We start from the raw sequence: 26134 nt of genomic DNA, 5'->3' as shown, positions 1-26134 counted from the left end.
CTTGTTGTGGGGGAGGGGGGGTTAAATCGCTACAACCTCCATCGTGTGACCCTTCGTCTCTCTGTCAAGTTTCGTTGAGATTGGAGAAGCAACGATCGAATGTATCACGGTCAAAAATCGTCAGACAGACAAAAAAGACAGACAGACTGTAACGTATTATTCTGACTTGTATTTGCATTGTTGTTGTGGTTTATCGGACGCGCTTATTCATCAGACACGAGTGAATCATCACCGCGTCAATAAACGCGCTTTCCGCTTCCGGCACGATGGAGTCTGCTTGAGTTCGTTACATGGTGTCAGAAGTTCGTTGATATTCACGCCATAAGCCGCCATTCGTCTCCATAAATATGGCATCTCCGAACTTTGATCATCCCTCGATCGACTGGGAGAGTCTGGATCTCTACCAGGGGTTTTGCCGGTTCAGAAATCACGTCAGTTTTGTCTTGTCAGGGCCGCTCGCAGACATTACGAAGCCTCGTCAAGCAGGATGGCTCGGAACGTGGATCGGCGAACAAGGTCGTCAAATCTACCAAACTCTATCTTGGGAGGAAGGAGAGAAAGACGACCCGCAGGAAGTGCTGAACAAATTCCAGAACTATGTGCAGCCCAGAAAGAACAAAAGAGTTGCCAGACACCGACTGAAACAAAGGCGCCAGCGGAGTGGTGAGTCTTTTGATCATTTCATAAAAGATCTGAGGATAATTCTCATGGATTGCGATTACCAAGACCCAGACGACATAATCGTCGATTGCATCATTGATGGCAGCCATGATAAGAGGGTCCAAGAGAAATTACTCGATAGGGGTGAGGAGCTCTCACTAGCTAAAGCTATAGAAATTGGCCAACAGCTAGAGCTCTCGCAGAAACATATGAGAATAGTCTGAGATGAAGATGCTCTCATCTCAGCCCTCAGATCTGAAAACGAACGAACTCAGCACCAGACTCAACGTTGTAAGAGCAAGCCTGATAGGCATACACAAGCCACCGAGCTGTTCAAAGCTGAGAATCGGTTTCGGAATGACGGTCCCTGCAGCAAATGTGGCCAGTCAGTGCACAGGCAAGCCAAGTGTCCAGCAATTAATTCTAGCTGCTCCTACTGCAAGAAGCCTGGTCACTGGTTTGCGGCGTGTCGGAAGAGACTGCGCAACCTAAAGTCCCTTGATGAGGAGACCAGTCTAGATCATGTAGATCTTCCTCAAGAACTCGTCAAGGAATCTGAAATTTTAAGGATCTCCGCTCTACAACCAAGCATCAATACGGCTACTCATGACAAGTGGGCACAGACCGTCACGTTGCTGGGTCAGCCGACTCGGTTCCGGATTGACACGGGTGCAAGGTGCAACACACTAACACTCAACGACTACCAGTTAGTCCAGCACCTCGCAGGCGATCTACAATCGTCGCATAAAGTTCTTAAAACATACTCGAACCATACTATCCATCCTGTCGGTACCGTGACACTCTCTCTCTCTCACAAAAACAAGACCGTTAGAGCCAGTTTTGAGGTCATTGACCTCGATCAGGAGAATGTAATGTCAGGCGCTACCTCGGAAGCCCTAGGCCTCATTGTCAAGCTCGATAAGTTGTCTCTTGTTCAGCCTCTAGTCAATGTGTCTCAGGAAGCAGTAATCTCTGAGTTTCCAGAAGTTGCCAAGACAACTGGAACTCTTCCCGGAACTTATCGGATCAAGCTTGTAGAAGGGTCACAGGGAGTAGTTCACGCTCCTCGCAGACAGCCTGCAGCATTGAGAGAGCAAATAGTTGACAAGCTACAAGAGATGGTCACCGAAGGTCACATCGCGAAGGTAGAACGACCGACTGAGTGGGTGAGTTCCATGGTAGTAGCTCTTCGCAACGGCAAAGTCCGCATCTGTATAGACCCCAAAGACTTAAACAAGTGCACAAAACGTGAGCACTACCCAATGAGAACTGTTCAGGAAGTTTTAGCTCAAATCCCTGGAGCCAAAGTATTTTCTGTGCTTGACGCCCGCAGTGGGTTCATGCAAATTCGCCTTGACGAGCCTTCTTCATTCTTGACCACGTTCAATACACCTGTAGGGAGATACCGCTGGCTGCGTCTCCCTTATGGATTGCGGTGCTCGCCGGAGATATTCCAGCGAATCATGGACCAGATGCTAGAAGGGATAGAATGGGCAACAGCGGTAATGGATGACATTTTAGTTGCTGGTCGTGACATCACCCACCACGACTGTGTACTGAAGCGAGTTATGCAACGAGCTACAAGTTATAACCTGCAACTAAACTTCCGAAAATGCCTCATCCGGCAAACCTCAGTCCCTTATGTAGGCCACCTGCTTACTGCAGAAGGAGTGCTACCAGATCCATTCAAGACGAAGGCAGTTGAGAAAATGCCACGTCCAACAGACAAACAAGGCGTCAAGCGTTTCCTTGGATTCGTTCAGTATTTAGGGGTTTATTCCCAACCTAAGTGACACAAGCAAGCCTCTCCGTGATCTCTGCAAGGCGGACGTGGAGTTCTCCTGGCAGTCAGCTCAGGAGCTGTCCTTCAAGAAGCTGAAGCAAGCATGTATTTCGGCCCCGGTCCTTCAGTACTACGATGTAAGTCAGCCAGTTGAAATACAAGCCGATGCCAGCCAAAACGCTGTAGGAGCCTGTTTGCTCCAGAATGGCAACCCTATAGCGTTCACATCACGCAGTATGACCGATACTGAGTGTCGCTACGCTATGATTGAGAAGGAAATGCTCTCAATCGTCCATGCAACAGAAGCATTTCACTACTATATCTTTGGAAAATCAGTAGTGGTATATAATGACCATAAACCCCTTGAGGAAATCTTCAAGAAGCCTCTCCTATCTTCTCCCATGCGTTTACAGCGTATGTTGCTCAAGCTTCAACGGTATGACTTGGAGGTTAACTACTGCCGTGGTTCTGAGATGGTGCTCCCCGACACATTGTCCCGTGCACCTCTACCGGACACCGACTCAGAAGCTGGGAAAGACCTTGAGCCTGTGAACATGTTCCAGTTCCTTGCGATCACGAGTGGGAAATACCTCGAAATCCAGGAAGCTACTCTGAGTCAAATGAGCCTTCTCTGCGGTGTCATTGCAAGTGGATGGCCTGACTCCCGAAAGGAAGTCCCAGCACAGGTCCGTCCGTACTTTGACTCCAGAACGCAATTGGCAGTCTCAGACAGTGTTGTCTACAAAGGCATGCGCCTTGTCATCCCGCCAAGCCTCAGACCCAGAATGCTGAGCTTGATTCATGAATCGCACCTCGGAGTGAACAAGTGTAAGCAGCGTGCTCGCGAGGTCATGTATTGGCCCTCAATGAACTCTGACATCGAAGAAACTGTACGGAATTGTTGCAAGTGTGCAGAGTATCAAAGCGCTCAGCAACGGGAGCCTCTCTTGCCGACTTACACGCCTGATCTTCCATTCATCGAAGTTGGAAGCGACGTTTTTGACTTCGAATCAAAGCAGTATTTGCTCACGGTCGATTATTACTCCAAGTTTGTGGAGGTGGATTGCCTCAAGGACATTACAGCTCGCTCTGTAATCGAAGCTCTCAAGCAGCAGTTTTGTCGACATGGTATTCCAGAGAAGCTGCGAAGCGATTCCGGAAGTCAGTACACGTCAGAGGAATTTTCTCAGTTTTGCAAAGAATATGGCATAACTCACGACATTGTGTCCCCCAAGCACCAACGTGCCAATGGAGAGGCAGAAAGAGCGATCCAGACAGTGAAAAGGCTCTGGAAGAAGTCAGCAGATAAGTACTTAGCCCTGCTAGACTACCGCACCACTCCACTTGAAGGAATAAACTTGTCCCCGGCTCAGCTCCTAATGGGAAGACGCCCCAGAAACACACTGCCTTGCAACCGCACTCTTCTCATGCCTGCGCGGTATGACCATCACCTTGTGAGATCACGCCTTGACACACAGAAGGAGAAACAAAAATACTATCATGACAAGCCATCTATGTCAGATTTGCCACCGCTCCAGCCGGGTGACAGTGTTAGGATGTTGCCAAACCCGGAGGCCAGGCATTGGATTCCGGCTGTAGTTGAGGCGCGCCACAACAGCCCCCGGTCATATTTGCTGAGGACCCCAAACAATGTGTACCGGCGTAACAGGCTCCATCTCCGCAGAGTGCCTCATTCAGCCAATGTTAGCCCGGTGGGAAGTCAGCCACTCTCTCGCTTTTACTCTTCCCAGGACATGAGGGACTTCCCTGATCCCACCACTCAACAGGACACCCCAGTGGGGAACTGCTGCAAGTCCCCAAGTCCAAGTGAGCAAGCATCTGAATCCCAAAGTCTCCCATCAGTGTCATCGCCTCGAGCCACTGCATCTCCCAGAAATACCAAGTTCATCACAAGGAGCGGCAGAGCGGTTAACCCTCCCAGACGTCTGGATCTTTAAATTTGAATCAATTGATTCACGTGATCTGAATGTGATGCTGTTTGTTAATTAATTCATTGTAAGTTTTACTTTATAGAGTTATTTGCTTTGCTGGTTTCCTTTAAAGTGGCTTCCTTGAAAGAAAGGAGGATGTAACGTATTATTCTGACTTGTATTTGCATTGTTGTTGTGGTTTATCGGACGCGCTTATTCGTCAGACACGACTGAATCATCACTGCGTCAATAAACGCGCTTTCCGCTTCCGGCACGATGGAGTCTGCTTGAGTTCGTTACAGGTAGACAGGTAAACAGGTAGACAGACAGATTTAGACACAGACAGGTAGGCAGACAGAGGTAGGCAGACAGACAGACAGACTGAGACAGAGAGACAGGCAGACAGAGACAGACAGACACTAAATTGTGTATTTTAGTACGTGATCATGATTTTGTCTGCTGTGCTTCATTTTTATTGCATCTCCAATCACTCACTTGAATCCAATTGCATGACGCTGATGGCATTTGTCTGGAATGTAATCCTTTTCTGTGGAACGGATTTGTAGGGTGACCTTTCCGCTCCATCACCTGTTTAGGTAACCGAAGGTGGACAGATGACCAGTGCCGAGTTCTTTCGGTTGGAGCAGCTTCAGGAGGAGTTTGACTTTGTAAGTGAAGAGGAGCTGCTGTGTTCTCGTCGCCTGCGTTTGCTTCGACTCCGTAACCAGGAGCAACCGGAATTCCGTGCTTGCAGACTGGTACCTTTGATGGACAGGGAGATACCAGAAAAGGTGTTCCTGGTATGAAACTGTATTCTGCGATTTTTTTGGTACATATTCATGTATTTGATATTAAAATCGCCACAGCCAACTTGATAGCAAAGTGTTCACATGAAATGAAGCACGAATATCATCAAACATCTGTGTGACCAAATTTTCATGAACATTTTCTTCAATTGTGCACCTGACCCTAATTGTACAACCTTCCTGCAATGAAGGAAGACCCCTTCAGGTGTATCCATGGATGGATGAATGCATGCCATGAGGGACGTAGAGTACCATTCAATTTGTTAGCGATTTTATTTATAATGAACATGAACCCAAACATGAAACTTCAAAATCACTTATTTTATTCATTTTTGCAGGAATATGAGAAAAGACAAAATGCGAAGAACATTGTGGACATCAAAGAGCACCTGATCCCTCACAGAGCTGTTGTGGCCCAGTACATATTAAAGGTATATATAAATAAATAATGCAACCTCTCCTCTTTACTGGCTTTTCCTCCTTCTACAATTAGACAGGATAATTCCACCCAGGATTACAAACGGGATGAAGAATTCACCCCAGAATTATGGACGGGATAATTCCGAACAAAATTGTGGATGGGATAAATCCCCACAGAATCACAGACGAGGTCTTGTCCCCAGAATCGCAGACGAGGTAGTTCACCCCAGGATCACAGACGAGGTAGTTCACCCCAGGATCACAGACAAGGTCTTTCTCCCCAGAATCACGGACGAGGTCTTTCTCCCCAGGATCACAGACGAGGTCTTTCTCCCCAGGATCACAGACGACGTCTTTCTCCCCAGAATCATGGATGAGGTCTTTCTCCCCAGGATCACAGACGACGTCTTTCTCCCCAGAATCACAGACGAGGTAGTTCACCCCAGGATCACAGACGAGGTCTTTCTCCCCAGAATCAGGGACGAGGTCTTTCTCCCCAGAATCACGGACTAGGTCTTTCTCCCCAGAATCACAGACGAGGTAGTTCACCCCAGGATCACAGACGAGGTCTTTCTCCCCAGAATCACGGACAAGGTCTTTCTCCCCAGGATCACAGACGAGGTCTTTTTCCCCAGAATCACAGACGAGGTAGTTCACCCCAGGATCACAGATGAGGTAGTTCACCCCAGGATCACAGACGAGGTCTTTCTCCCCAGATTCACGGACGAGGTCTTTTTCCCCAAGATCACGGACGAGGTCTTTCTCCCCAGAATCACATACGAGGTAGTTCACCCGAGGATCACAGACGAGGTCTTTCTCCCAAGAATCACGGACAAGGTCTTTCTCCCCAGGATCACAGACGAGGTCTTTTTCCCCAGAATCACAGACGAGGTAGTTCACCCCAGGATCACAGATGAGGTAGTTCACCCCAGGATCACAGACGAGGTCTTTCTCCCCAGATTCACGGACGAGGTCTTTTTCCCCAAGATCACGGACGAGGTCTTTCTCCCCAGAATCACAGACGAGGTAGTTCACCCGAGGATCACAGACGAGGTCTTTCTCCCAAGAATCACAGACGAGGTCTTTCTCCCCAGAATCACGGACGGGTTGTGGGCGGGCCCAGTGAGGCAGATGTGGGTGGGCCGAGTGAGGCAGCTGTGGGTGGGCCGAGTGAGGCAGCTGTGGGCGGGCCGAATGAGGAAGCTGTGGGCGGGCCGAACGAGGCAGCTGTGGCTGGGCTGACTGAGGCAGCTGTGGGTGTGCTGAGTGAGGCCCGCTGTGGGTGGTTCGAGTGAGGGAGCTGTGGGCGGGCCGAGTGAGGCAGCTGTGGGTGGGCCGACTGAGGCAGCTGTGGGCGGGCCGAGTGAGGCAGCTGTGGGTGGGCCGAGTGAGGCCCGCTGTGGGCGGGGTGGGTGAGGCTGAGCTGTTATCTGGAATAAAAGATGGTGCTTGATCCTATGTGTCCATATCTGTGCACAAAAGACACCACTAGATAAAGCATTATTCATATGATGAGTGCAATGTATTCGAATTTTATTCATTGTATGGTGGGGTTAGTTTTCAGCAAAACTTGAAAATGGTGCTGTTTCCCACAAATGTTTAATTGGGAATAAGTGTGAGGCACACGGAAAAATGTGAGCGTGCTTCACAAGGTGACAATGCATTGTTGAACGGAAGCTTGAAATAAAAAAATTGAAATTCTCTTTTAATAAAGATAATTCCTTCACTCGAATTGTTTAATTGCAGGGGAGTGGAAGTTGCAGGACCTTGGGATTGGGACACTGAAGTTTCAGGACCTTGGTATTTGAAAGCAGAAGTTGCAGGACCTTGGGATTGGGGAGCAGTGGAAGTTGCAGGACCTTGGGATTGAGGAGCGGAAGTTGCAGGACCTTGGGATTGGGGAACAGAAATTGCAGGACCTTGGGATTAGAAAGTGGAAGTTGCAGGACCTTGGGATTGGGGAGCGGAAGTTGCAGGACCTTGGGATTGGGGAGCGGAAGTTTGCCGGACCTTGGGGGAATAGGGGGCGGAAGTTGCAGGACATTGCGATTGGGGATCAGAATTTGCAGAACCTTGGGATTGGGGCACGGAAGTTGCAGGACCTTGGGATTGGGGCGCGGAAGTTGCAGTACCTGGGGATTGGGGAGCGAAGGTTGCAGGACCTTGGGATTGGGGAGCAGAATTTGCAGGACCTTGGGATTGGAGCGCGGAAGTTGCAGGACCTAGGGATTGGGGCATGGAAGTTGCAGGACCTTGGGATTGGAGCGCAGAAATGGCAGGACCTTGGGATTGGGGAGCAGAATTTGCACGACCTTGGGATTGGAGCGCGGAAGTTGCAGGACCTTGGGATTGGGGCGCGGAAAGTTGCATGGTTGTCGATGCATGCTGGGTTATATTACAGGACGTGTTCTGTGCGTGCCAATCGCCTCCATTTTCCGTTCCAACCAATGGTCTGTTACTCCTTTTCAGAAATAAAGTGATTTACCAACTACTCGGTTTGTGTGAGTGAGTTGGGAGTGTTACTTGAGCACCACAAAAGTGAAAAATCACAAACTTTTGCACAGTTGTTTATGTTCGTGAATTGCACTACCAATATTGTTTTCACCTACATAGTTCACACATTGAGCTTTCTTGCATGTGGCAGGTGCGTGAAGAGGTGCTCTGCATGTTTGTGGAGGTGAGGCATCAGTACACGCTGAGTGATGTGGTTATTGAGGAGCAGAGTTTGAACCTTCGGTGAGTAATTGAGCACACTATGAGCATCAGGAAGTGAGCATTGCATATGTGATGAGACAATAGCTTGTTTTATCAATATCTGCTTTTCCAATATGTTTTAAAATATATTCTCATTCATTCTATGGTGGGCATGGGGTACTTAGACAAATGGTGAACGTTTCCAAAGTGAAATGTTAATCCTGAACAGATTAGCACTCCATATTTGGAGATTCTCTCCTGAATGAATGCAACAGATCTGGGTCAGGAGCAGATGGACAACTTTATCAAAGAAAGGCTGATTAAGGGGCCAGAAGATGAGGATGCAAAAAAAAGAACCACCTTTAGAGGCCATTTTTCCCTGCAGAGCAGGGGTTGGTCTTTTTCGGGCACTGTGGTCCCCTTTTTGAAGTAATGTTTAATGGCCGAATGCCCTTCCTGCCACCAACCCTGTTAGTCGCCTCTTGCGACACACAGGGAATTACCAGTGAAGTTGTACTCAATTTGCCGACCCCGGAAGGACGACAGGCTGAATCAACCACCCTGGCGTTAATTCAGCGATCGACCGGGATTCGAACCTAGGTTCGTTCATAGGATCCGACGCCGGCACATTAACCACTAAGCCAACACCAGGCTAGAAGATGAGGATGCTATTCCGAAATTCTTCCATGATCCTATCAAAAAGAACTGACATGTAACAACCTTTGTGCTTGTTTTCCTGCATGATGTCAAAAAGAAAAGCAAACGTAAACATCAACCATTTGTGATTTGTTCTTCAAACCTTCGTGATGATTGTCCTTTCCATGGCACCCTGATATATACCGTTATCACGGAGAAGCGAAGCGTCCTTCGAGCTCTCCACGTGATCAAAGTTATGTATTTTCCCATTCGTGTCTTTGTCAAATTTCCACTGGTTATTTTACTGTGTATGTGTTACTGTGTGTTTCTTGTTGGTTTTGGTTTGTAATTCATGCAAACTTGTGTATAATTAATCGTTTTCTCTCCAAACCGCGTGCGTGGCCTGGACTCTCGAGGCTCCCTCGCCCCGTCGGTATTTTGTAAACTTAAGTTATTTCCTTCGTTGTATTGCTTTTTTCTTTGATTTTCTTTTCTCCCCCGAACATCTTCCCGTTTGTTCAACGTTTTAAATCCCCCAAAAAATAAAAAATAAATCTTATTTCCTCCCCCAAATATCTTCACCCCACTCACCACCAAGTGCTGGTGCCCCCCCCCCCCCCACTCCTTTACCTCCTTCTCTTCCACCTCTTCCTTACATCTTCAGCCGATACTCACCTTTCCAATTCTAGTTCCACCAAACTCATTCAACCCTTTCTCCTTCTTTCTCAGATCCACGCCCTCACTTCAGGGACTTTTCCCAGATTTTCAATTCTCCCCCCTCACCCCTCCCCTCCTAAGCTCCCCCTGCCCCTCCACTCCAAATCTCCCCCCCTTGCCCCTCCCCTTCTAATCTCCCTCTCCCACCTCCCCTTCAAATCTCCCCTCACCCCTCCCCTTCAAATCTCCAATCTCACCCCTCCCCTTCAACCCCCCCCTTACCTCTCCCCTTCAACCCCCACCCCCACCTCTCCCCTTCTAATCTCCCCTCCTACCATCTTTCGCCAATTCTCCCCCCTCCTCCTCAAAGTGGCCTCCTCCCCACTTCCTCTCCCTTCCATCTCATACCTCCACCGCCTCCAACCTTCTACTTTGCTCTGCCCCCCTCAAACAACACCTCACTGTGCCTCATCCCATCACCATCAAACCTTTTGTCCTCCTCATCCATCTCTTTTTCCTAACTCTTCTGCAATCTCCGACACACTATCAACAGCTCTCCCTACCTCCCCCTCTCACCCCTCATCTTACCCTACCCCTCCCCTGTCCTGTACCTGATGCTCCTCCGCCCTCTTCCTTAACGGTATGGACCTCAAACATCCGGGTCTTTCGCTCAAACCTGATTGATCTCTCCATACAGGTTGCTTCTGATAAACCAGACTTGATCTGCTTAACAGAAACTTTCCTCCTTCAAGATGTCTCTGATTCCTTAATATCTCTCCCTGGTTAGTCCCTCCTCCAGATTGATAGACCTGAGCCTCGTCCTGGTGGTGGGGTTGACATCTTCATCAAAAACTCTCTTCCTCACTCGCCCTGCACTGCCCTCACTCCACCCCACCCCCAGGAGTACGTCTGGTTACGGCTTCCCCTTCGCTCCCACCTTTTGTTCATATGTGTGTTGTACCGTCCTCCAAACAGTGATGACCCCATTTACATCCTCCTGTCTGACAAAATGGACCAACTTCTATCCGCTCATCCCAACTCTCTCTTCCTCATATGTGGTGACTTCAACTGTCATCATGCCAGCTGGCTAGGTGTGGGCACCTCTCTCACCAGCTATGGCACCTCAGCAAAGGTCTTCTGCGACCAACTGGGACTGACACAATCTGTCAATTTCCTGACCCGGTCAATGGAGCATCTTCTCTTCTAGACTTGATTATGACAAACTTCCCTGCAAATGTCTGCTGTACTTATTCTGCTCCAATCGGTTCTTCTGGTCATGTGCTTCTTAAAGTGGATATCTCTCTGGCCATTCTCAGAGAGTCTCCTCAGCGTCTACGAGTATGGCATTTCACTCAGGCTGACTGGCACAGTCTTCAAAGCAGCCATCAATCATCTGGACTGGTCCCCCATCTCTACTGCCTCTGACATCAACTCATCCTCGGTATTCTTCCAAAGTAAACTGCTCTCTCTCATGCACAGATTTATCCCATCTCATCATCAGTTGTCATACCCTTGCTCCCATCCATGGTACACTGAATCTTGTGGTGCGCCAGTTGCCCTGAAACAACTTGTCTTCGCCTCATGGAATGCTAATCCAACTGAAGGCAATCTCCATTCCTTTCACAAAGCTCGGAACAGGTGTGTGTCCACACTCAGGAGAGCAGGAAAGAATATCTCTCCACTCTCAAAACTGAACTCTCAAACCTGTCTCGCTTCTCCAAATTCTGGTGGGGTCTGGTCAAATCAGTTTCTGGAGTTTGTTCCCCCTCCATCCCATCCCTTACCTCAAACGGATACACAGCTGACACTGCACGTGACAAAGCCGAATGCCTCAACTCTTTGTTTGCCTCAAAATCTTGTGTCCCAAACCCAACTCTCTCTGTACCCACCGTACCCAGTTGAACCCAGCTGCTCTTGGAATCTGTGTCCTACTCTCCTGACAAGGTGGAGAAGTTTCTGTCAAACCTCGACTTTGATTCTGCAACTGGACCAGACGGAATCAGCCCATGGGTCCTAAAATCCTGCTCTCCCGCTCTTTCTCACTCTCTCTCTGTTCTCTTCACCCTCTCTTTTGCTCAATGTCATCTTCCATCAGCTTGGAAATCAGCCAACATTACCGCTTTACACAAAAAATGTGCAAAAACAGATTTTTTTTGATTTTTTTTGTATACTGAATCGAGGCTCGTGAAAGAGCTAACATTTACTTCACAAACAAATCAACCAGACAAACAAAATATATAAAAAGAGGGAGCGGAAGACAAGATGGGGAGAGAAGGGGAAGCACACAAACACAACATTTGAGAGCAGGGAGTGTGTGGAAGGGAGAGGGCTTGAGAGGAGGAGGCGTGGGAATGGGGGGGGGGGGGGGGGGGGGAGGGATAAAACGCAAGGACACCAAGGACTTCCAGGACAGAAGTTGGTATTTCAAAAAAGTCGAATTGGGGTGAAATTCGCTGGGGTAGAAAAGATCAGGTTTTGGATGGGGGAAGATAAGAGATGGTGGTGAACAGCCGTTTTAAAGACCTGGAGGGAGGAGTGGGATTGAAGAGAGTGAGGGAGTTTGTTCCAGAGGCGGGAGAAAAGAGGAATGAAGGAGTGAAGGTGAGTAGAGAGTCTTGATTTTGGCAGTTTAACCATCAGAGGGTTGCAAGCAGATCTTGTGCGACCTGTAGGAATATTTGGGGGACAGAGCCCAGAGAGAACTGGGGGAGCAAGGCCGGAGAGGAGTCTGTAGAAGACGGAAAGACCACCAACCTGCCTGTGGTGAGTAAGTGAAAGGCCCTCGGAGATAGCGTCATCGCGGGAGATTCCAATGATTCTGAACGCGTTGGTTTCAACAGCGTGAAGACGAGCTAGGTGTGTGGCAGGAGCACCAGCCCAGAGGGGAGAGCAGTATTCCATTGAGCTGAGGATGAAAGCCTTGTATGTGGTGAGGAGCTCAGGTGTGCCAAGGAAGGACTTCGCACGATGGAGGATGCCCAGTCGGCGACTGGCTTTGGAGGCCAGATTTGAAATGTGGTTTTCCCAGGAAAGATCATGGCAGATAGTGAGACCCAAAAGCTTGAGTGACAGAAATTCTTGGAGAGGATTATTCAGAAAGTGGATGGGAGGGTTGTCCAGTCGGTCTTTTCGGAGAGACATCGTAAGAGTGTGAGATTTTTTAGGATTGAAAGACATGTTCCACTTGTTTTCTCAGTCTGTGAATTTGTCCAGGTCTGCAGAGAGTGAGGAGGCTGCAGACTGCCGATCTGAGGGATGAGGAATGGAGTGGCAGAGAGTGGAGTCATCAGCAAAGAGATAGAGAGGATTTTCAAGAGAGTCAGAGAGATTATTGATGAAGACCAGAAAAAGCACAGGGCCCAGAACACTGCCTTGGGGAACTCCAGCCTGAACAGGAAGAGGAGATGAGAGAAACCCATTCAGGGCCGCACATTGACTATGACCAGAGAGGAAGTCCACACCCATGCGTGGAGGTTTCCATCGATACCATAGGAGGAGAGTTTGGTGAGCAGAGCTGTGTGCCAGACGGTATCGAAGGTACTTGACATGTTGAGGAAGACAGCTCTGATTTCCTGTTTGGCATTTAGGACCTCCATCCATTGTTGAGACAGCAGAAGCAGCATGTCCAGAGTAGAATGACCTGGTCTGAATCCAAATTGATGATCCGAGATCAAGCCTTTGGAGAAGAGGAAGGATTTGATGTCAAAAGCGATGATGAATTCATCATCGCTTCAAGCTGGCTCACTTGGACCTAGACCAGCCCCTTCGGTTGGCTGAACCCCCACGGCGGGGCCGTCCCCCGTCAGGTAAGTCCCCGGTTGGCCCGCCTACCACCAAGCCGCTAACAGTCACTGCACGGGTCATCAGGGGTCGTTTCGGCCGGGTGGTTAAGGCCCCCTGAAAACTGACATTGCCCGTGCGAGTGAATTCTGGGGGGGTTGGGGGGGGGGGGCGCATGTAGGAGTTACCCCATTGGGACATAATCCACAGGCACGTGACCAGTGGGGCTATTGATTGTATGGGCGTGGCATGCGCTCGGTTGTTTGAGCCACGCCCCCTTAAGAGTGAGTTGTGTTATAAAAGATGCATGAGTTCCGGTATGAGTTTAGTTCTGTTGGAATAAAGGAGCTTTGATCAAGCCACGAAGTGTCTCGTCCTCTCATCATCCACAACTCCTACAATTGCATGTTTAATGACATGTTGAACCTTGTTTCGAAGCTGGTGATCCAAATCCATTCTGCCATGCTTATAGGTGGCACCACATTTCACTACAGAGCATGGAGCATCGTACAGTCGTGGCCAAAAATATTGGCACCCTTGCACTTTTTTCAAATAACACAATTTTCTCTAAAAATAAGTTGAAATTAACAAAAGTATTTCATCTCCACAATTCTTCATTTCACTGTTAATATTACAGAACCTTTGTTTTTGATTCAGAGCTTAATATATCATTTAAAATCAGCAAATAAAAAGAAATGGCATTGACAAAATTATTGACACCCTCGACTTCATATTTGGTAGCACAGACTTTGGACAAAATAACTGCAGTCAAGCGCTTCCTATAGCCATGAATGAGCTTCCTCCACCTCTGAACTGGTAGATTGGCCCACTCTTCTTGTGCAAACTGCTCCAGTTCTCCCAGATTTGAATTGTGCCTTCTCCCAACTGTTGTTTTCTGATCTCCCTCCCCACAGGTGTTCAATGGGATTTAGATCTGGACTCGTTGCTGGCCGCTTTAGAAAAGTCCACCATTTTGTTTTGAGCCATTCCTGGGTGCTTTATGAAGTGTGTTTGGGGTCATTGTCCTGCTGCAAGACCCATGACCTTTGACGGAGACCCAGCTTTCTGACACTGGGTTGAACATTGCGCTCCAAAATGCCTTGGTAATCTCCTGATTTCATGATGCCATGAATACATTCAAGGTACTCAGTGCCAGAGGCAGCACAGCAAACCCAAAACATTACTGCACATCCTCCATATTTGACTGTAGGGAAGGTGTTCTTTTCTTTGAAGGCTTCGGTTTGTTTTCTGTGAACATAGAGATGATGTGCTTTACCAAAAAGCTCTAATTTGGTCTCATCTGTCCACAGGACATTCTCCCAGAAGGATTTTGACTTGTTCAGGTGTATTTTGGCAAACTCCAGTTGGGCTTTATTATGTCTGTCTCTCAGCAGTGGGGTCTTCCTGGGTCTCCTACCATAGAACCCCCTTTCATTGAGTTGGCGACGGATGGTGCGAGTTGAAACTGTCGTACCTTGTGTCTGAAGGTCAGCTTGAATTGGTTTGGCAGTTGATCGAGGTGTTTTCTCCACCATTCAAACAAATTCTTCGCTGCAATCTTCGATCAAGTTTTCTCTTGCAGCCACGTCCAGGGAGGTTGGCTACAGTGCCATGGGCCTTAAAGTTCCAGATAACATTGCGTATGGTGGACACAGGAACATCAAGGCCTCTGTAAATGGACTTGTAGCCTTGATATTGTCCATGCTTGGCTACAATCTTGTGTCTGACCTCAGACAATTCTCTGGTTTTCTTTATTTTCTCCATGCTCATCGCGGTACACACAGTGACACAAAACAGCAGAATGACTCCTTTTCTCCATTCAAACTGGTTGAATGAGTGGTTTTTATATTGCAGGCACGTGCAACCCTACCTTTGGAGAACTCATCATAATTTAGGTGAGTTCAATTCCAAAGTACAGGGAATCACCTGCTTGAAATCTATTTATTTCTAACAACTTATAAAAGGTGCCAATAATATTGTCCGGGCCATTTTAGGATTTCTGTGTGGAATAAGCTACGATTTAGTAATTTTTTCACCTTTTTTTTGTTTTGTTCCACTGTAAACCAAAGAAATACAAATGTGGATGCTAAAATATTTCTTAATTTCAACTATTTTCTGGAAGAAATGGTGAATTATTTGAAAAACGTGCAAGGGTGCCAATATTTTTGGCCACGACTGTATGTCATCGTTAAGCCATGGTTTGTCTGTTGCTTCATGCTTCACGGTGATCTCGGGAAAGCATTATTTGGGCTGACCTGCCCATTGATATTCGCAGCTCCCAAACTAGATATGGTTTCTTCCTCAAACTCTTGTTGTGCAGAGTTACACCCCACACCCTAACTTTCTCTCAGGTACTTTTCCACGTCCTTTCAGCTTATTTTACAAGCTTTGTGAGCCATTTTAGGTAACAATCTCTGTCACGCATGTATGATAGAGGTTCATGTGCCCCAAAAATCGCTATTTCTTGAGGTTTCTGTGCATGCTCGCCGAGCATTCTGGTATACGTAATTTGGTAAGTCCCGTGTTGTCCTCATAATTTTACAGTTAACATACAAAATCAATATAATGTCATATATTAAATCAAATATTGTGTGAATATATATATACTGCATATATATATATATATATATATATATATATATATATATATATATACAGACTTGGCATTTAATATGGAATATTTTTTTTGAGGGGTGAATTTACTTTTCAAGATGACTGAGAACCAAAAGTTCATTGCAATTATGTTGAAATTATTCTAGATTTTGTTAATGTGACCTTTAAAGGAAACAATAACCACATTTGACATTTCGAAACAAATAAATTGATCCTTGAAAGTGATGTAAACTGATATCGAACTCAATTAATGGACAGTACAGTGTTAAACCTCTGTACGTTTTCCAGAAGTCTCTCTTTATTTTGCAAATTAGCCAAATATATTTTTAACAAAAACAAAAGTTAAATTACGACTGAGATTACGGACAGTAAAATTACAGTTCAGTACTTCGTGTAACCCCCACGAGCATTCAGGAGAGCACGTACACGTTGAGGCATGCTGTTCACGAGATTTTCCAAGGTTTGGACAGGAATCGCTTGCCATGCAGTGACAATAGCCTGCTGCAATTCACGCACAGAGGTCGGCTGCTGGTCCAAGTGGTCGATTTGACATGTTAATTCTGCCCACAAGTTCTCTGTCGGATTCATATGCGGGGACATGGCAGGCCACTCCATATGCTCTCCACCACAGTCAGCAAGAAAGTGTTGGATCATGCGAGCATGATGAGGCCGTGCATTGTCATGTTGGAAGACAACGTTTCCTCGAAAGGCTGCATGAGCAAATGGAAGCAATGTTTCTTCCAGAATGGCCCTGTACTTGAACTGGTTCAGGTTTCCATTCAGAACAACCAGGTCAGTTTTGCCCCCTGCATGAAAAGCAGCCCAAACGGTCACCCCACCACCTCCAGCTTGGACTCTTGGCACTATGCAATCTTTGTTGTAGGCTTCATGCACTTGTCTGCACATTCGGACGCGGTCATCTTGACGATAGACCAGAAATCTAGACTCTTCACTGAAGATCACGTGATTCCAGTGTCCTGGCTGCCATTGACGGTGCTCTCTGGTCCACTGCAATCGGCACTGGTGGTGTTGTCTGGTCAGGCGTGGCTTTCTCAGGGGATGCCTGGCACGATAGCCTGCTTGAACCAGTCGTTGGTTGACTAGCCTTCTGGATACAGGCACATTTGTCAGCTGCTGCCACTCAGCCCTAAGCCGATTAGCTGACTTGGTACGGCCATTGCGGACTTACCGGTGCAGCTGGCGATCATCCCTCCTTGTGGTTCTGCGGGGACGTCCTGGCCTCGGTATTGGAGTAGGGACACCCCTCTGAGCATTTCGTTTCAGGATCTTTGACACCTGACCTTGAGTGATGCCATACTGCCGAGCAATAGCACGCTCTTTCATGCCGTAATTTCGTAAAGCCACCACTCCATGACAAACAGCATTGTCGAGTTGACGGACCATCTCCAGAGGAAGCGGCAATAACCTTTGGAGATGTGCAGCATTTGTTTTCCACTAATACAGAACACAACAACCCTTGTATACCCGACTGTGAAGCCAATCATCAAATGCACCTGTCCGTACATTTTGCCACGCCACCTGTGATATAATACTGTTGTTGACTTCTTGCTGTGACAGACAATCAGTGACATGGTTCTTTTAACAAATAAATCACCAAAGTGTAAAAGAAACTCACCAGATTGATATACTGAGTTAAGAAAGTAAACCCAAGTCAAGGAAAAAAATATATTCCATATTAAATGCCAAGTCTGTATATAATTGTCTTCACAAGACTGGAAAATGTTCACAATAGGTTATGGGTAGTCTAACTTCCCAAGACTGGAAAACATTCACAATGGGTTGTCGGTAGTTGACTTCCCAACACTGAATAATAACAACATGAATGATCGCCGAATTAATTCATTATTTATGACTGTACATACATCAGTATCGGTATGTTTTGCGTCTGATGAGCACTGACATAGCAACTGATGTTAATATTGTCACTTCAATACTTGCTATTTCCTTTCCCCCATCCTCTGCAGTAATGATGAATCAGGGTATGCTTTTTTGGTGTATTCTCCTACCTATTCCTTCCTATTATTTTTGCTTTTCCTTTCATTATTGTGTCGTCACTGTTCTGCACACTTTCCTTTTAGAGAAAAATGTTTGTTAGTATTATCCATTGAAATACCTTGCTATCCTTCACAGACCTTGCATTTTGAGAAATATTATTAATCAATAAACAAGAAGACGACACCATGCAGAGTACGATACTTGCAAAATCGACTCTCAGAAAATTTGCCATTGATGCATCAAATTGTCCGTTTCATTAAGATTATAATTGATGATCTTAATCAAAGCTTGGGTTAATCGGATTAAAATTGATGATTTTTCAGATAAATATTGATATTAGAAGTTTGACCTTGAGTTGACCTTTGACCTTGTGACCTTAAAAATAGTTGGTTTCCCAATTCAGTGATTGAGGCATTGCACAATTTCTATTTAATTTTCATGTCAATCGGATGCAAATTGATGATTTTTTTTCAGTTGAAAATTGATTAATTTGGAAGTTTGACCTTAAGTTGACCTTTCAACCTTTTGACCTCAAAAATATTTGGTTTCCATATCTAGTGACACAATATGCAAATGCTATTCAATTTTCAAGCCAATAGGATGATAAATGGCAATTTTAAAAAAATTGACCAAGATGACCTTTGACCCATGACCTCAAAATCAATAGGCTTCTTACTTATTGCCAACATTACCATCTAATGAAGTTTCATGAAGATCAGTTTAAAATTGTGACCTGCAGGGGATTGACAAACAAACAGACAGACAGAATGAAAAATCACTCATGGAGTGACACCTGGAAAAAGGAACAAAGTAGAACGGCACTCAGTAGAGCAGGGGTGGGGAACCTTTTTCCTGTTGAGGGCCATTTCGATTTTTAGAACATCCTTCGAGGGCCATGCTAAATTATTGAATACATATATCGGACTCACCTAATGCGATGGCTGGAACTGTTTCTCTTTGGCGAGGCGTTTGGTGTCAGGTGGTAGTGATGATGATGCTACTCGCAGCTGGTTTTGCAGGTTTGGGTCAGTCAGTCTTGAGCGAAACCGAGTCTTTGCAAGAGTCAGTTTTGAAAAGAACTGCTCACAGCTGTAGGTCGTCCCAAACAGTGATGCAAACTTCAGTGCATGTCTCCTCAGAATGGGAAAATCCCCAGCACGTACATACAGTTTGTAGAACTCGAGCAAAGGGAGGACAAATCTCACACTCTTACTATGTCTCTCCGAAAAGATCGACTGGACAACCCTCCCATCTACTTTCTCAACAATCCTCTCCAAGAAGTTCTGTCGCTCAAGCTTTTGGGTCTCACTATCTGCCATGATCTTTCTTGGGAAAACCACATTTCCAAGCTGGCCTCCAAAGCCAGTCGCCGACTGAGCATCCTCCGTCGTGCGAAGTCCTTCCTCGGCACACCTGAGCTCCTCACCACATACAAGGCTTTCATCCGCAGCTCAATGGAATACTGTTCTCCCCTATGGGCCGGTGCTCCTGCCTCACACCTAGCTCGGCTTCACGCTGTTGAAACCAAAGCTTTCAGAATTATTGGAATCTCCCGCGATGAAGCTATCTCTGAGGGCCTTTCACTCACTCACCGCAGGCAGGTAGGTGGTCTTTCTGTCTTCTACCGACTCCTCTCCGGCCTTGCACCCCCAGCTCTCTCTGTGCTCTGTCCCCCAAATATTCCAACAGGTCGCACAAGATCTGCCAGCAACCCTCTGATGGTTAAACTGCCGAAATCTCGGCTGTCTGCTCACCTTCACTCTTTCATTCCTCTTTTCCCCCGCCTCTGGAACAAACTCCCTCACTCCCTTCAATCCCACTCCTCCCTCCAGGTCTTTAAAACAGCTGTTCACCACCATCTCTTATCTTCCCCCATCCAAAACCTTGATCTTTTCTACCCCCGCTAATTCACCCCAGATCCACCTTGTTTGAAATTCCAACTTCTTTCCTGGAAGTCCTGGCAGTGTCCATATGTTTTATACCTCTCCCACCCCCCTTCCCATGCCCCCCCTTCCTATGCTCCCCCCCCCCCCCAAAGCCCTTTCCCTCTCACAGATCTCTCGATGTCTCCATGTCTCTCGGTCCCTGCTCTAAAATGTTGTGTTTGTGTCCTTCCCCCTCTCTCCCCATCTTGTCTATTGCTCCCGATGTTATATGTTTTATGTGTCGGTTTGTCTTTCTGTGTGATTAATGTTCGCTCTTTCACGAGCCTCGATCTTGTATACAAAAAAAAAAAAAAAAAAAAAAAATGTTTTTTTTAAATAGATAGATGAATTGCCTCGCGGGCCGGGTCAAACGGTCTCGCGGGCCGTATACGGCCCGGAGGCCGGAGGTTCCCCACTCCAGCAGTAGAGCATCCTTTTGACCTCACAAATAAATGGTGGTTGAATTCTATGACCTGATATGCAAATTGTCTTCAAATTTTAAGTTAATCGGATGAAAATTGACAATTTTAGAAATTTGGCCAATGTTGACCTTTTGGTTTATGTTGACCTCAAAAATAGTTGGTGGTTGAATTCAGTTAGCTGACATGAAAATCGTATTCAGATTTCAAGTCAATCGGATGGAAATTGAGGATTTTATAAATTTGAAGAAAAATGGTTGACCGCCTATGTTGATTGATCATAATTGATTGAACCATCGAAAAAATTTGAATTTAAAAGAAAAGCCGATGTTCACTTTTTGGCCTATGTTGATCTCAAAAAATAGTTGGTGGTTGAATTCAGTTTGCTGATATGAAAATCCTATTCAAATTTCAAGTAAATTGGATTTTTTTTTTTTTTTTTTTTTTTTTTTACAAGATCGAGCCTCGTGTAAGAGCTAACATTAATCACATAAAAACAAACTGACACATAAAACATATAATAAAGGGAGCGGGAGACAGGATGGGGAGAGAGAGGGAAGCACACAAGTACAACAATAGAGAGCAAGGTCATCTGGAGATCTGTGGGAGGGAGAGGCTTTGGGGGGAGGGGCATGGGCAGGGGGGTTGGGGGAGGGGTGGGAGAGGTAGAAAACACATGGACACTGCTAGAACTTCCAGGAAAGAAGTTGGTATTTCAAAAAAGTGGATCTGGGGTGAATTAACGGGGGTAGAAAAGATCAAGGTTTTGGATGGGGGAAGATAAGAGATGGTGGTGAACAGCTATTTTAAAGACCTGGAGAGAGGAGTGGGATTGAAGAGAGTGAGGGAGTTTGTTCCAGACGCGGGAGAAAAGAGGAATGAAGGAGTGAAGGTGAGCAGAGAGTCCTGATTTTGGCAGTTTCACCATAAGAGGTGGAGTCCATAAGAGAGTCCAGGAGCAGCTGGGTATGACTGTGTACAGTGGGTACAGCGAGAGACGCCTTTGGGGCACAATAATTTTGAGGCAAACAGAGTTGAGGCATTCAGCTTTTTCACATGCAGTATTGGCTGTGTGGCCGTTTGAGGTAAGGGAGGGGATGGAGGGGGGAACAAACACCAGAAACAGATTTGACCAGACGCCACCAGGATTTGGAGGAAGGAGGCAGGTTTGAGAGTTAGTGCTTCCTGGCTCTCCTGAGGGTAGACACACACTTGTTCTGAGCTTTGTGAAAGGAAATGAGAATGCCTTCCGTTGGATTTGCCTTCCAGGAAGCGAAGGCAAGTTGTTTCAGGGCAACTGCTTAACCACAAGATTCAGTGTGCCATGGATGGGAGCAAGGGTATGACAACTGAAGATGAGATGGGATAAATCTGAGCATTAGAGAGAGAGAGCAATTTACTTTGGAAGAATTCCCAGGATGAGTTGATGTCAGAGGCAGTGGAGATGGGAGTCCAGTCCATATGATTGATGGCTGCTTGAAGACTGTGCCAGTCGGCCTGAGTGAAATGCCAGACTTGTCGACGCTGAGGACGCTCTCTGAGAAAGGCCAGAGAGATGTCCAATTTTTTTTCTTTTTTTTTTTTGGATACAAGATCGAGGCTCGTGAAAAAGCGAAAATTAATCACACAAAAAGTCAAACCGACACAGAAAACATATAATAAGGGGTGCGGTAGACAAGATGGGGAGAGAGGGGGAAGCACACAAACACAACATTTGAGAGCAGGGACATCAGGAGATCTGTGGGAGGGAGAGGGCTTGGGGCGAGGTGGGAGATGTATAAAACTCATGGACATTGCAAGGACTTCCAGGAAAGGAGTTGGAATTTCAAAAAAGTGGATCTGTGGTGAATTAGCGGGGGTAGAAAAGATCAAGGTTTTGGATGGGGAATATAAGGGATGGTGGTGAACAGCTGTCTGTTTTAAAGACCTGGAGGGAGGAGTGCGATTGAAGAGTGAGGGAGTTTGTTCCAGAGGTGGGAGAAAAGAGGAATGAAAGAGTGAAGGTGAGCAGAGAGCCTAGATTTTGGCAGTTTAACCATAAGAGGGTTGCTGGCAGATCTTGTGCGACCTGTAGGAATATTTGGGGGACAGAGCACAGAGAGAGCTGGGGGAGCAAGGCCGGAGAGGAGTTGGTAAAAGACAGAAAGACCACCAATCTGCCTGCGGTGAGTGAGTGAAAGGCCCTCGGAGTTTGCTTCATCGCGGGAGATTCCAATGATTCTGAAAGCTTTGGTTTCAACAGCGTGAATCCGAGCTAGGTGTGAGTCAGGAGCACCAGCCCAGAGCGGAGAGCAGTATTCCATTGAGCTGCTGATGAAAGCCTTGTATATGGTGAGGAGCTCAGGTGTGCCAAGGAAGAACTTCGCACGACTGAGGACGCCCAGTCGGTGACTGGCTTTGGAGGCCAGCTTGGAAATGTGGTTTTCCCAGGAAAGATCATGGCAGATAGTGAGACCCAAAAGCTTGAGTGACTCGTGTGACTTGAGTGACAAGTCACACGAGTGACTTGAGTGACAAAAGCTTGGTCTTTTCGGAGAGACATAGTAAGAGTGTGAGATTTGTCAGGATTGAAAGACATGTTCCACTTGTTTGACCAGTCTGTGATTTTGTCCAGGTCTGCAGAGAGTGAGGAGGCTGCAGACTGCCGATCTGAGGAATGAGGAATGAAACGACAGAGAGTGGAGTCATCAGCAAAGAGACAGAGAGGATTTTCCAGAGAGTTGGAGAGATCATTGATGAAGACCAGAAAAAGCACAGGGCCCAGAACACTGCCTTGAGGAACTCCAGCCTGAACAGGAAGGGGAGATTAGAGAAATCCATTCAGGGCCACACGTTCACGACGACCAGAGAGTCGTAGTCAACACTTTAACAAGCATATGGTCAGATGAACCGATTGGAGCAGAAGAAGAGCAGCAGACATTTGCAGGGAAGTTTGTCATAACCAAGTCCAGAAGAGAAGATGCTCCGTTGACTGAGATCCGGGTCGGAAATTGACAGATTGTGTCAGTCCCAGTGAGTCGCAGAAGTCCTTTGCTGAGGAGCCATGGCTGGTGAGAGAGGTACCCACACCCAGCCAGCTGGCATGATGACAGTTGAATTCACCACATACAAGGAAGAGAGAGTTGGGATGAGTAGATAGAAGTTGGTCCATGTTGTCAGACAGCGAGATGTAGATGGAGTCATCACTGTTTGGTGGATGGTGCAGAACACATATGAACAAAAGGTAGGAGAGAAGGGGAAGCCATAACTAGAGGTACTCCTGGGGGTGAGGTGGAGATGGGGCAGTGCAGGGAGAGTGAGGAAGAGAGTTGCTATCTTCTGATAAAGATAGCAACCCCACCTCCAGGACGAGACTCAGGTCTATCATACTGGAGGAGGGAGTAACCAGGGAGAGATATTAAGGAATCAGAGACATCCTGAAGGAGGAAAGTTTCTGGTAAGCAGATTAAGTCTGGTTTGTCAGAAGCAACCTGTCTGGAGAGATCAATCAGGTTTAGCGAAGGCCCCGAATGTTTGAGGTCCTTACCAATAAGGAAGAGGAAGAGGAATGGGGAGCATCGGATACAGGACAGGTGAGGGGAGGAGTCGGGTAAGATGAGGAAGATGAGGAGGAGGTAGGGAGAGCTGTTGATTGTGTGTCAGAGATTTCAGAAGAGCTCGGAGAAAGGGAAGGATGAGGAGGACAAAATGTTTGATGGTGATTGGATGAGGCACAGTAAGGTGTTGTTTGAGGGGGGGGGAGGGCAGAGCGAGGAACAAGGTTGGAGGAGATGGAGGTAAGAGTTGAAAGGGAGAGGAAGCGGGGAGGACGCTTTGAGGAGGAGTGGTGAGAGGGGAGAATTGGAGAAAAAAGGAGGGTTGGGAGATATGAAGGGGAGGATGGAGTTTTGAAATTGAGGGGTGATGGGGGAATTTAGGAGGGGAGGGGTTAGGGGGAAGTTTGGGAGGGGAGGGGTGAGGGGTGAGTTTAGGATGGGAGGGGGGAGTTTATGTGGTGAGGGGGAGTTTAGGAGAGGAGGGGCAAGGGTGGAGATTTGAAAGGGATGGGTGAGGGGGTAATTTAGGAGGGAAAGGATGAGTTTGGATTTTAGAAAGTGTTGTACAATTAATGGGAAACGAACATTTATTGCAAAATGAGTTTCTTGTGATTTTCAATCAGTTTGAAAATGTTGGAAGAGGGGTAGAATGCAGGTGAGTTTAGGGAATGTAGGAAGGGAGAACTGTAATGGATTGAATTTTTATTTGAAATGAAGAGACTTGGTGAGCAATTCGAAAACAACCTTTTGAAGAAGAAGAAGAAAAATTCGTTATAATACACAACAGAATAAAACACTTCAGGGGAAAGTTTAAACATTCTAAAACTAAGCTGTGAAAACCATCTGGGGAAATTCCCTAAATGAGGGCATGAAGGATTCCTAAGGGGGATATAGGAAATCCAGCACAGGTTCAGAAGCAGGAACAGAAGGATAGGAGATTGACAGAAAGGAGAGCAGAGAACGAAGGAACAGGGAGGTGTATAAGCAAATGTGTTAGTATGGGAGGAGAGGCCTTCTTTTTAAATTATTCGTTGATGTTATTTTGAAGGTTAGATGAAAGTGGATCAGAAGAAGAAGATAAAGTTGAAGAAGTATTGTGAGAACTGGATTTGGGAAGGTGACTTTTGGCTGGAGAGGATTGAGTTATGAATGAAGGAATCACCTTTCCTCTCCGAAAAGATCGACTGGACAACCCTCCCATCTACTTTCTCAACAATCCTCTCCAAGAAGTTCTGTCGCTCAAGCTTTTGGATCTCACCATCTGCCATGATCTTTCTTGGGAAAACCACATTTCCAAGCTGGCCTCCAAAGCCAGTCGCCGACTGGGCATCCTCCGTCGTGCGAAGTCCTTCCTAGGCACACCTGAGCTCCTCACCACATACAAGGCTTTCATCCGCAGCTCAATGGAATACTGTTCTCCCCTATGGGCTGGTGCTCCTGCCTCACACCTGGCTCGGCTTCACGCTGTTGAATCCAAAGCTTTCAGAATCATTGGAATCTCCCGCGATGAAGCTATCTTTGAGGGCCTTTCACTCACTCACCGCAGGCAGGTAGGTGGTCTTTCTGTCTTCTACCGACTCCTCTCCGGCCTTGCTCCCCCAGCTCTCTCTCTGTGCTCTGTCCCCCAAATATTCCTACAGGTCGCACAAGATCTGCCAGCCACCCTCTGATGGTTAAACTGCCGAAATCTCGGCTGTCTGCTCACCTTCACTCTTTCATTCCTCTTTTCTCCCGCCTCTGGAACAAACTCCCACACTCACTTCAATCACACTCCTCCCTCCAGGTCTTCAAAACAGCTGTTCACCACCATCTCTTATCTTCCCCCATCCAAAACCTTGATCATTTCTACCCCCACTAATTCACCCCAGATCCACCTTGTTTAAAATTCCAACTTCTTTCCTGGAAGTCTTGGCAGTGTCCATATGTTTTATACCTCTCCCACCCCCCCCCCCTTCCCATGCCTACCCCCCAAAGCCCTCTCCCTCCCACAGTTCTCTCGATGTCTCCATGTCTCTCGGTCCCTGCTCTCAAATGTTGTGTTTGTGTCCTTCCCCCTCTCTCCCCATCTTGTCTACCGCTCCCGATGTTATTTGTTTTGTGTGTCTGTTTGTCTTTCTGTGTGATTAATGTTCGCTCTTTCACGAGCCTCGATCTTGTATACAAAAAAAAAAAAAAAAAAAGGAGAGGAAAAAACAGAAAAAAACGGGTAGGGTGAAACACGTGGTTGAAGAATGAACGAACACAGGAAAGAGAAGGAA

The 26134-nt window shown here is 46.8% G+C and overlaps 1 protein-coding gene across 1 annotated transcript in view; it reads left to right on the top strand.

Annotated features, from left to right (window-relative positions):
- The window catches only part of CC2D2A (coiled-coil and C2 domain containing 2A), a 486222-nt gene that overhangs the window by 251243 nt on the left and 208845 nt on the right, over window positions 1–26134 (top strand). The window contains exons 14-16 of the mRNA XM_078772721.1: window positions 4971–5174; window positions 5519–5611; window positions 8245–8336. Of these exons, the coding sequence (XP_078628847.1) occupies window positions 4971–5174; window positions 5519–5611; window positions 8245–8336 (389 nt within the window). The remainder of the gene's footprint in view (window positions 1–4970; window positions 5175–5518; window positions 5612–8244; window positions 8337–26134) is intronic.

The sequence above is a fragment of the Myxine glutinosa genome, chromosome 2 (assembly GCF_964187855.1).
Source record: "Myxine glutinosa chromosome 2, kmMyxGlut1.1, whole genome shotgun sequence".
NCBI lineage: Eukaryota > Metazoa > Chordata > Myxini > Myxiniformes > Myxinidae > Myxine > Myxine glutinosa.
This window is presented reverse-complemented; position numbering and strand designations above follow the sequence as displayed.